The following is a 12,895-nucleotide window of genomic DNA, read 5'->3' as shown; positions in this document are numbered from 1 at the left end:
GCAAAATGTTAATCTTAGAGGAGGCTGTGTGAAAAGTATACGGAAGCCCTCTGAACTATTGATATTTTTTTGTTGTTGTTTTAAACTATAAGGTTAAATTAATTATAAGAATAACTTTAAAAGGAAACAGCAAAATAATAAAATGTTTTATGTAGATTGGTATCCACCTATCAAATATACAGTAACAGGAGGTAAACAGAAAAGTGTTCATAGAGCAAGAATTGGAAGTTCACAAAATAATAAAGTTAAAAAAGATAATAAACACGTACACAAATTATTTCATGCCTTATATTTTGTAGAACACTAAACCAAAGAAACAGGAAGAGTTTGAATCTTGGTATTGGCAATGAATTACAAAGACGGCAAAAAACAATTACGAAAGTACTTTAGATGTTTAGAAGATTTTGAAATGGCGAGGTGCATTTGAACACAGGGGTGGCAAAGCATTTCTTAGAATGGAATTATTTTATTCCTAGGGGTGGCGTTGGAAACTACCTAGTCCAATTGCCTCATTGTACACATGGGGAATTGTGAAACTATAACCATTTAGTGGTAATCTTATTAGCACATCCTGTTGGGGCCACGTGTCCCCTGGGATGCATGGAGATGACTTATTTTGTAGCATCGCTGTACTCCAACCTCTCCAGGTGTCAAAGCAGCTCTTGTTTTCCCCAATTCCTAAGTTAATTAGCTTCAGTTTCTTCTTTTGAGTTGGAAACAGAGACTCATTCACCTCAACCGAGGTTATGACAGATGGACATGAGAGTACTGGGGTAAGAACCTGGGTGTGTCTGACCTTAGAGATCATGGGTTTTTCTGTTTGTTTGTTCGTTTTGTTTAAGCAGTTTTAAAATTTATTTTTTAAATTTACATACAGAAAAATGCACTCATTTTGGTGTATAGTCCTGTGAGTTAACTAATGCCTAGAATTGTGTAACCACCACTACAGTTTAGATGCAGAGCAGTTCTACTACCCCAAATCATTCCTCATGCTGTCCCTTTGTAGTCAACTTCTCCACCACCTCAAATACCAGAGAAGCACTCATCTGTTCTTTGTTCCTATAGTTTTACGTTTTCCAAAATTTCATGTAAGTGGAATCATATAATATGTATTCTTTTGAATCTGCCTTCTTTGACGTAACTTTCTTTGAAAATCATTGATGATGTTGCATGTATCAGGAGCTGCTCTGAACATTTGCACACGGGAGTGGGATTGCTAGGTTGTATGTCAAATGTATGTTAACTTTGTAAGAGATGGTCCAACTGTTTTCCAAGTGGCTGATTATTTGTATTCCCACCTGCAATGTGTAAGAGTTTTAGTTGCTCTGCATCATCATCAGCACTTGAAATGGTCAGTTGTGTTTTTGTTTTGTTTTATTTTGGGGGCCTTGTTCAACATATTTACTTATGCACAATTTTAAAGTATGGAGACCACCTACCTTTGGGATGTGGGAGTGTCACATTTACAAATTTCACATATACAGTAGTGAATATGTGGATCTCACACTAACTTAGACATCTATCTTGCTTACTTTTTTGCTTATTTATTTACATTTGCAAGCTCCAGTTAATTCACGCTATTTGCTGAAAATATTATGCTTTCTCAAATCTACTACCTTTCTACCTTTGTCAGAAATCTTTGAGCATATTTGTGTGGGTTTATTTTTAGGTTCTACTATTTTATTGATCTATGTTTCTATCAATACTACACTATCATACTGTCTTAATGTAGTTTCCGAGTGAGTCTTGAAATTAGATAGTGTGAATCCTCCAGTTTTGTTCTTTCCTTTCTAAATTGTTTTGTTTATTCTCATTCCTTTGCTTGCCATATAAACTTTAGGATCAGCTTGTTCATATCTACAAAAATCCTGCTTGGATATTGATTGGGATTAAATTTTTAAATTTTATCTACAGATCAATTTGAGGAGAATTGACATCTTAACAATACTCACTTTTCAAATCCAGGAACTTGGTATATCTCTCCATTTATTTTTGCTTTTGGCTGTGTTTGTGTGAGTGTGTGTTACTTTAAGAAGATAAAAGAGGGAGAAAAAATAAATAAGATGCTCACTATTGTAATGGGTTTTCTTCACATTTTGATTCTCTGCCAATCTGCCTGTTAGTTTTCACTTTGCACAGTCCTTAGGTAGTGGCTTTTTTATTCTTTCCAGGATGGTTAGTTGTGATTAGCAGGAGAGAGAGCCTGTAGTAGGCTTACTCCATCTTGCCCAGCATTGAAAGTCAATTGGTTTTAGTTTTGATTATCTAACTGCTTCTTGCATGGTGATGCCATGGGTTGTGGAGCACCCAGAAGTGGTTTACCTGCTTTTTTTCAGTCTGAATAAACCAACGGTGACGCAGCTTCCTGAAGGCAGGCTTGTTGGATGGGTGTAAAAGATGTTTTCTACATAAAAGTTCAAAGCATTTATCCTGGGGGCATGAGGGTCTGGGAGAGAGGGTAGAACACAGAACCATTGTTTCCTTTTATGTCCAGTAACATTTATTTCGATTCAGGAACCTCTTCCTTTCTTGGCAGTGTCATGATATGTCATTTAAAAATAAAAGAAATGAAAATTGATGTGACAGTTAGCAGAATCACCAGGATCTGTCTGGGAGCATTTCTTAGCAGGCACTGCCTTGCTGACAAATAACAGGAGTTAACATATGACTCTGGATCTCACAATATTACCATTTATTTAGCCCAAAAGAAAATACAATTTCCTGTGCTCAAATGCATCTCAGCTGACTGATAAACTCCAGCACCTTCCAAACTGTGTTATCTCCCCTAACTCTTAAGAGGGCTTATGTAGCTTCATCTTCTAATGGAGATAATAATCGAATTTTCCATTTTATCTCCAAGAATCGGAAATCACTAAGTGTGTTTTCTCAAGCACAATATAAATTGCCTATTTTATTTATGGCCAAGTTTTTAGGCCGTTTGTAACATAGAGACATGTAAAAAATGTATCTGATCCATTTTCTGTTCTCTAGTTATATAATTCATAAGTCTTCAAGTTAGCTTTTATTATAAATCAGGATGTTATGCTAGAGATCCTCAGACTAATTCTTTAAAAAAGCAGAGTGTGCTAGAACAGTCCAGAGCACTGACTAAAGTAATCCACTCAAGTAAATTTCACCTACAATTATTTGATATACCTTTAGGATATTAATATTCTTCTGTTAGAATAGAAGTTTGATTCTTTGCTTCTCATTCAGAAGTCAGCTCTACACTGACTTCTGAATGAGATAAAAATTTGTATATTTGTGAAACCAGGGAAAATATTTAAATTTTTTGCCAAAGGATTATACTTTTCCTATGAAGCTGTTTAATGTTTTTAGCAGGTAATATCTTGCAAGTCGTATTTTAAAATTGCATAGCCAAATTAAGATGTATAAATCTCAGCAAGGGTTGGAAAAACTCAGGGACTTCACAGAGATTGAAGTGTGTATTTTATCCACAAAAGTAGGCAGGTATGTGCAGAAATCCAATAGGCATACCATATTGGATATCCATTCATTCATTATTTGTGCCCTAGGACTGTGCTGGCTCTCAGGTTGCAGAGATGATTAATACATAATTCTAGTTTTGTTTTTTTTTTAAAGCCCTCAAGTAGGGCATTGTGAACTGATATTAAAATAGAATGGTAATTATCCTTTCCAAATGAATATTTGGTCCTTCATTTAGTCATTCAAATGAGGGTGAAAGAGCAATTACATTGTACCCGTAGGCCTCTAATGGAGAAAACATGTCACAATATGTATGTAAATACTTTGTTCATAATTTATAGCTTTTTGTAGTTTACAGATTGCATTTGAGTTATATATTTAATTGTCATAATGATCCTCTGATAGATCAGGGATATGTTAAAAGACCATTTATAGTTAAGGAACTGAAGTGAAAAGAAGTTATGTAAATTTACTCCTAGAAATAGCTGGAAAATGCTGGAGCCTGGGACTCCAAGACCAGTGCTCACTTTATAACAACGCACAGTTTCTCAGAATGAAAGAGCCTAGTCTGACGATCCAGAATCCCTAAAATTCTCATGAAATACTAACTGAGCTAATATTTTTTAGATAGGTGGGAAGCTACATTAGTCTCAGTATAAATGTCACCTCCACTAGGAAACTCATTTTGATCAGACAGATTGAGATTCTCATTATAACCTCTTATAATGACTACTGTAATAAATTAACCACTTTTTACAATTGTATTTATGTTCCACCCAAAACAATCCTGGGTACCGCACTTTAAGACAAATTAATTATTAAATAATTATTTCTTACCATCTTTCTTCCTGAATAACGTATGATAAATTCGCACTTTAAGACAAATTAATTATTAAATAATTATTTCTTACCATCTTTCTTCCTGAATAACGTATGATAAATTTCACAAGGATATGCTGTCTTCACTGCTGTATATACTGTGGTGCCCGACACATAGCACGGGCTCAGTAAGAATGGGTTTAGTAAATTAATATTTGCCTATATGCGAATAGTATATGTTGTTGGTATTCGGTTGTGTATATTTTCTTGTGAATACTGAAGTGTTTGCCTGTCTCCCAAGTCCATTTATGTACAAAATAACCATTTTTTTTCTTTTATCTTCTCAATTTCACAGGATTATACCTTGACAATGTACTTCCAGCAAGCTTGGAGAGATAAGAGGCTGTCCTATAATGTAATACCTTTAAACTTGACTCTGGACAATAGAGTGGCAGACCAGCTCTGGGTGCCCGATACTTACTTCCTGAACGATAAGAAGTCGTTTGTGCACGGAGTGACTGTCAAGAACCGCATGATCCGCCTGCATCCAGATGGGACGGTCCTTTACGGCCTCAGGTCTGTAGCGTCCATTTCAAAATTGAACTCTTCCTGAACACAGTAGTTACTGCTTTTTTTTTTGGAGGGGCATATTGTGCTGTTTTCCTTAGTCCTCCTTTAATTCTGCTGATAAGCAGTTAAACCTCCTAGTCAATAGACATCTGAGAGCTTAGTGTTCCATGTTTACAAAGGGACTTATCCCCAGCTAAGCCTAAGTTTTTCTGAATTATCTTCCAATATCAGCTGCTGATTCTAAAGCTTCTTTCTTTAAGGAGTAGGGATAAACAATATCAAAATAGCTTAGACACAGGGTCTCTTTAAAGTGGAAAAAAATTACGAGTGCCAAATACTTGTTTGAATGTGGCAGATATTCTGTTTCATAAATTGTTCCTGAGCTCTATGAACTGGGTCTGGTCCTCTGAGAACAGGAAGGCTTTTTTTGCCCTCTTACCTCCAAGGAGCAATCAGACTTGCAAATAAATAAAGCCATCATCTCAGGTTTATTAATAATGAATTTACACTATTAAATGTACCTTTCTATCAGAGAAGAATTATGATGCTCTGCTCTTTGGAGGATGAATTGTGAAATAGGACAGTTTCTTCTTTTAAAGTTTATTTTGTATTAGATGGTTCCCTGGAAAAAAGATGAAGAAAAAAGATATCTGTCTTACTCTGAAAACATTGCAATGTAAAGAATTCCTCTGCATTATTGGGGAAGACTCTCTATTCTGAAGTGTTCAGTTGTCTCTGATATATTCTGTTTTACGTAAACATGTGGTGACTTTATCATAATAATGATAATAATATTATTATTCATTTATTGAACACTTGTTAGGGGTCAGACATTAGTGAGTACACTCCATGTATTATTACAGTTATAATAACTTATAACAACCTCATAAGTTAAAACTGTTATGATCTTTATTTCAAATGAAGGCTGGTGTAACTTGTCTAAGATCACAGAGAAAGTAAACAATGAAGATGGGATCTGAGTCCTGTTCTAAGTTCAGAGCCAGAGCTCTTAACCATTACCCTAGGTTGCCTCTCACTCCCACATTTTTCTTATCTGTTATATCTAATTTTCATTATCTGCTGTGTTCATCATTCCTGACTGGTGCATTGTCTTAGATCCTTATAAGCCAGCTTCTTTGTTTGTTTATCCTGTTTGTAGAGAAAATGGCATTTGTTTGTCAAGGGAGGGAGAGACTGAGGCCGAGAGAGAGCATGTTTGTACGCTGTGTCAGCCATTGGAAGTAAAGAGATGAATTGGATACAGGCACTGCTCACATACAGGCCTTAGGGATAAAGAGAAATAGCAGAAAGATAAAATAAGTTGACTGGCAGTGTCTGCAAAGACTCCACCAAAGTGGTGGAATTTGAAAGCACTTATGGAAAGAATTATCTTAGCAGATACATTGTGCTAAACTTATTGCTTGGAATCCACTACAATTTATTGCTTGTGTCTATGTTCAATAGTGGCTGCAATGAAAATATGGTATCACAAAGACCTTGATGAGATGGTGACCACATGGGCAGTGGAGGAATGCAAAGAGGTTGTAGTTCACACGTTTTAAGAGTTAAGCACAGAAAGAAGTCAGAATCCTGAAGAAGGCAGAGAGAAGCACAGAAATAATAAATTACTCATTTGGCAGGGAATGAGCGGGGAGAGGCCTGGGAAGTAGCAAGTTTTGGCTAAGCATCAGACCCAGTGCTGGGTACATTTTGCCCATCAAATCTTCACAGCAATCATGTAGACATTACATTGTGTTTTCGTTATTTTGGTGAGACCCACATGTAGAGCAGAGAACCAGTTGTGTTCTCTTTGTTATACCTAGCACTGACAAAGCACCTACACTGTAAATAAACTCAGTAAAGATTGTCAATGAATTCTGAATGTACATACGCAAAGTTGGATGGGTGGGAAAAAATCAACAATCAAACGTCTTTGAGAGGGACAAGAGAGGGTCGATATAGATGATAAATATGGCTTCTTTAAATCATTAAGCCAATAATCAGACAAGAAAAGGTGGTGGCTGTTCATTCTTGTCATTAAGACCAACTGGACACTATTACATCACCCTCTCAGCCCCACTTCCAAATAGGGCTAATGGCAAAATATGCAGGTTCCTGAACACGTCTGACGTGCATAAAATTAACACTCCTGGATGAAGAAGGCTCATGGATTGTGACTGTTCTCTCAGCTGTGTAGTTAATCCTGAGTTTGAAATTGATAAGGGGTTTTTCAGGAAATTTGTAAATATCCCATTCCAGTTTTTACTGATAAATAGAACAGATTGTTTCACGGCTGAAGTTTAGTGCAGGCCAGATATTCCTTTTCAACAGCAGAAGTTTCATTTGCAGTAAAAGTAAAAGGAATTCAATTAAAATTGCTGCTGCTGGATTGATTCAGATCTACTTAGTTCCTCCTCCTACTTAACCACTCTCCTACCCCAGTCATCCTCTGTTACTGATAGTCTGCTAAGAAATTTATCTTGTTTCTATGTTCAATAATGGCTGCATTCAAACAGCACTTAGAATAGTAATAGTATTAATATTAGTAGTTAGTACGCATTAATGGACTTAGCCTGTGCGTGTCACTGTGCTAGAGCATTGCTTATATTATCTCATTTAAAATTGACTTTATTCCTACAAACTGGGCGCTATTGGTTGGTTGGTTGGTTTGTTTTTCTGTCTTACATGAAGAAATTAAGGAACTTGTGTACCAAGTTACACAGCTACTGCGCAGGAAAGTATAATAGTTTGAATACAAAGATGTTGCTCTTCATTTATCATTCTGTCCTACTCCTTAGGTACTGACAAATGGAAATAAAGAATAGTAGAAATCGCTTGAGAGGATGCAAGGGAAAAGAAGAAGGTAAAGAAAAGTGATATGGAAACATCTTGCATTAGATCCATAGATACAGACTTTGTTCTTGATTGATAGAATAAAGCCCTAGAGAATAGCAGTCCTGAGTCATCTATGGAAGATGCATCTTTAGGTTCTGAGAGTCACACCATTCCCAGTTTACTAAGGGATGATTTTTGCTGTGTGGAATCCTGGGGCACAGACAAGATCATTGCAAAGAAGTTGGTAAGGGCAAGGTTCATCAGTCAGAATAAGGAGAATTGAAAGGCAATCATGAAGACCTAGACATAGAAAGCTGGTTCAAGGAAGACCTTAAACATAAGGCAGTGACCAATAAATTAGGTAGAACAAGTCCTCTGGGCCGAATGTCATGCATGTTCAAGGCAAAATCCTTTAAGGACTTAAATGCTTCTTCCGTTGAGATGCACAAAGATTGGCAGGGATGAGGGGGCTGGAGGGGAAGTCATTCAGAGAATCTGAGTAAGCCTCTTTTGTAGAGTTTTCTTAGTGAAATTTTTAGGTATTAAAACATATTAAAGATAAAGTAGTATGCAAAATATTAATGCTTGTTGAATTTCATGGTGGATACATAGGTGTTTGTCATGCTCTTCTTTCAACTTGTCTGTATGTTTGAAAATTTCCATGATAAAATTTGGAAAAGAAAAAATGGCCTAGGAATCTCTGGTTCTATTATCTAAGAAATAGCACTCAAGATTTAAAAGTCTGAAGCCAAAGAATGGTATTTCTGATCTCTTAGAGGTAGAGAATTACCTGTATGTGACATGTACTTTTAGTAGCTGTGTCTGAAAACGAGGTCATCTCATCTCAGAGGATGCGTACTTAGTGGGTGGGATCCATAACCACAGACAACCAGGCTAAGCCATAACCCAGGAAGGAGGGGTCATAGCTCTACACTTAAAGCTCGGATAACCTCCTTGTGAAATCATCCTCCTGCAAGGATGTACCCATTGCTTTTGACTGTACAGCAGGAGCTCTGAGTCCACTCATGCTGAAACAGTGTGTTTGGATCGCATGAGTTTTAAGGATAGCGCTCAGCTAATTGACAAACTTGCATTAAGGTAGTTGAGAAAATGAACTTGGGAAGTTCAGAAAATGGAGATTGAGATTTAGAAATATGGGAAATGTTTTAGTTATTGCTGTAATAGGCTAGGTTTTAACAGTTTTCATTCTGATTGGATTTTTGTTTCCCCATTGCCAAAAACACGGAATAGCAGCTTACTCTCAGTTATTCCATTACTTTTCAGGTTGATAATCATTTTAGAAGGATAGAGTTCTGACGCTGTGCAAAGAGATGAATGGACACAATTGGGCAATGCAACCAACTTCCTTAACAAAATATTATAATGGAACTTGTATTTTCGTTTGGACTTTTGTCACTGACCTCTTGTTGAACCTTAAGCACCTTTTTCAGGTTTTAATTTCCTCATATATAAAAAGGGGGGGGGAGATAAATTAGTAATGTCATTTTAACAACCCAATCATCTTCTGAATCAAATGAGATCAGTGAATGTAAAAAATTTTATAATCTGACATCAGACTGGAAAGTGAAATTATGTATTTCGAGTAGCGTAGTAATTGGTAGATAGTAAGTGTGCAGTGTTACTTAATATTTGATAAATAGATGGATGCTGGGGATATTTGATAAATAAACAGAAGGCTGGAACAAAGAAAGGTTTAGATATCAAGGCAGTAGTTTTTATACTGTAGAATTTTACCCCAAGTATCTTTTCATGATTCTGTAAAGACACTCCTTTGTCTAGAACAAAAAGAACAAGAGGAGCAGGAGTGAGCAAGTCTGTTGAAGAGAATGGGAAAGGTCTAGGTCAGGCATGTCTAAAATGAAAAAGGGGGCTACTAAAGTACCAAGAGGATTGACCCCTGCAGTGGAGCCAGGTATCTCCAGCCACTACATTGGCAGGCTGAGATGAAGAGGACGGAAACTAGATGCCTGGCTTGAGACCCAAGTGGCCATGACAGCCTTTAGAAGCTTCCCTGTAGCCCCAAACCCAGTACCTCATTTGTAGCATGCACTCAGTAATTTTCATTTAATCAAGCATTATATAGTTTCTCTTAAACCAGGCCTTTCCTCTTATTCTCATCACGTCTTATCATGCATCTATTTCCTCAACCTTGTTTAAAGATCTGCAGGAATAATTAAGAAAAGTGATGAATAATGTTATTTTTCAAGTCTAAGTTTATAGTTTGTGGCTAAAGAGCAATAAAATCCTTAAATATAGATTCTTACCTTCACTCTTGGCTAGTTGATAACTCAGTTATACCAATGTGATCATAAAATAAAATACCTGCTTTCTTTTATGATACTATTTAGATATTTCTGTTAGGACATATAGCTGGGGGTAGGGAAGAATATTTTCTTGGGATGAATCCAGCTGTAGAAGTGGTGACAACAGACTTCTCATTGACTAGGCAGAGGAATCCCTAGCAATTTATAAAGCACATATTCCAAACAGATTATCTGTATTTTATTCCAAAATAAAATTGGCCCAATCAAATTATTTTCAGAACACTTCAAGGAAAAATGGCATAGAAAGTACAGGATTTCTGCTGATGAATTCAACTAAAGCACTAGCCAATAAAAATCAGATTTAATCTGGTGTTGACATGGCATCATAAAGAATGTTACATAGGTATAATTTAGACTGATATTTACTTAAAATAGGAGATATTTATTAGATTTCAGAAAGCTAGTGAATAACTACACTGATCAGAGAATTAGGAGAGCTGCATTCTAACATTTAGTAGTTCTTATAATTATTCATTTAAATTATTTCTAAATTTTATTATCACTCCCAAAATCTCAATACCTGTGATTTTACTAATCTAGGACTTCCACCTCATTATGCATACAGCAGTATTTAATGTGATATTGCAGTGCTTTACCAATTGTAGTTATCTTCTTGAAAAAAATCTTCTGATTAATTTAGAAGGCAAAAACAAAATCATTGTATTCAGGTATTTAAGAAAACCTGAATTATCAACTGATGGCACCCTTTTGTGAAGGTAAAAATGTATATTTTTAGTTAAAATTTAGAATCTGAATCCCAATTGGACGGCATATGCTAAGTCATTAACATTATATCATAAGCATTTTAGCACATTACTAAATTGTTCAACAAAAACATGAAAACAAAACCCATTTCCTCTTATGAGATGTTACATAATTATTATTAAACATTTAGAAAATACAGTTAAGTTATGAAAACATAGCTAATCCTATCACCCAGACTTAATCATACCTGCATTTTGCTTTATACTCTTCCAGATATTTTTCTAGTAAAAAAGCATATAGGTAATTTGTCATAAAGCAGATTCACATTATACGTACAATTTTCTGATCTTATTTTTTTCTTTAACGATAAGTGCACCGTAAACATGTTTGCCATGTCAATAAAACTCTGCTCACCATCATTATTTAACCATTATAAGACATATTTGGGATATATTCCTTTATCTAATATAAGATATGGTTTATAGCTTTGACATAAGGTGAAATATGTAGTTATTGCTATAAAATGCAGGACTACTATTTCAAATTTACTTAATATTTTAGTGACAAACAGGCAGAGCTTTTTGCAACACAATTTGTAATCTTGTATTTGTATTTGTGCTGTTGTAATTTGTGGTGTCATTAGTTAAATAAATGGCTCAGGAGATGTACTGATGCTGATTATTAGGACAGTTCTTATGGAAGGTGTGACTTTCTTACTCTTCTGGTAGTAGTTGACCCATCTAAAAATAGCTGTTTGTCTTTTGGTGTGAGGGGGCAGCCCTTGATTTCATGTCTGTACACCTCCCATATGTAACATTGGGTCAGAAACATGTCACTTCTGATTAAAGGTTCACATTCTTAAAGAAGGATTCAGCAGGAAGCAGAAGGCAATTCAACCACCTCCCGCTATGTATGTTCTGTCATTGGGAAAATCGCAAAGGATAACGTTAGCCTGTAATGAATTTAGACAGGCAAGGTTTATTAATTGTATCTTCTTCCTCTACTCCTAAAGCTTTACCACAGGGTATTAGGCAAGTGAATAACTGAGTAGCCATCTCACACTGAAATGTAGTCTATTAAACATTAATATATCAATTTTTTTACTTGGATTTCCTAATTGGTTTAATTCATTTTCATAGCGATATGGAGTGAATGCATTTTTTGTCAAGCGGAACAACAGAGATTTTATTAAGAATATCAGTTCTTCTGGCCAGAGTGTGAGACCCTGTGCTCTAGATTCTCAGTCTTCTAAACAGGAAAGAACACCTTCATCTACCTCCACCTCCGTGGGAAGAGACACATACATCCTCCTTAAAGAGCTGTAATTAATTTTTTTTTTTTTTTTTGGCTCTGTTGGGTCTTCGTTGCTGCGCGTGGGTTTTCTCTAGTTGCGGAAAGTGGGGGCTACTCTTCGTTGCGGTGCGCAGGCTTCGCATTGCAGTGGTTTCTCTCTTGTTGTGGAGCACGGGCTCTAGGCGCGCAGGCTTCAGTAGTTGTGGCACACGGGCTCAGTAGTTGTGGCTCACGGGCTCTAGAGCGCAGGCTTAGTAGTTGTGGTGCACGGGCTTAGTTGCTCCGCGGCATGTGGGATCTTCCCGGACCAGAGCTCGAACCCATGTCCCCTGCATTGGCAGGTGGATTCTTAACCACTGTGCCACCAGGGAAGTCCCTGTAATTAATTTTTAAAAGAAATTTCTTGCCCTCACAGATGTAGAGAATGGACATATGGACACCAAGGGGGGAAAACTGTGGTGGGGTGGGGATGGTGGTGTGCTGAATTGGGCGATTGGGATTGACATGTATACACTGAGGTGTATAAAATTGATGCCTAATAAGAACCTGCAGTATAAACAAACAAACAATCAAACAAAACAACTAAAAAAAAAAAGTTTCTTGCCCATTATTTTTCACTATAAAATAAAATTATTTAGATGAAAAGTGAATGTATTTAGAAGTAATTTCTGTCATCTTCAAGTTCACCTTCTTTATTATTATAGAAAAGAAGAGGGAAGCTCAGAGAGGGAAGTGATTGTGCCTAACATCACACAGACAATTGATGGCAAAGCACACAGCGGAATCCCAACCTCCTGACTCCTAATCCAGGGCTTGTTATTGTTCCTGCTGCTGGAGTCATTTGGTTACTTGCCGTCATCATGGTCTGACTGACCTCAATG

At 36.4% G+C, this 12,895-nt stretch overlaps 1 protein-coding gene across 8 annotated transcripts in view; it reads left to right on the top strand.

The window, feature by feature from the left end:
• GABRB2 (gamma-aminobutyric acid type A receptor subunit beta2) overlaps positions 1-12,895 on the top strand; it is a 326,677-nt gene that overhangs the window by 92,432 nt on the left and 221,350 nt on the right. For all 8 annotated transcript variants that reach the window (XR_009007236.1, XM_007171423.3, XM_057541423.1 and 5 more), the window contains exon 5: positions 4,622-4,842. Coding sequence is in view for 7 of the 8 variants with exons in the window: in XM_007171423.3 (XP_007171485.1) it covers positions 4,622-4,842 (221 nt within the window). In the remaining variant the exon portion in view is untranslated. The remainder of the gene's footprint in view (positions 1-4,621; positions 4,843-12,895) is intronic.

Source organism: Balaenoptera acutorostrata, chromosome 2 (assembly GCF_949987535.1).
Source record: "Balaenoptera acutorostrata chromosome 2, mBalAcu1.1, whole genome shotgun sequence".
NCBI classification, from domain to species: Eukaryota; Metazoa; Chordata; class Mammalia; order Artiodactyla; family Balaenopteridae; genus Balaenoptera; species Balaenoptera acutorostrata.
Note: the sequence above shows the minus strand (reverse complement) of the source record. Positions and strands in the feature narration are given on the sequence as shown.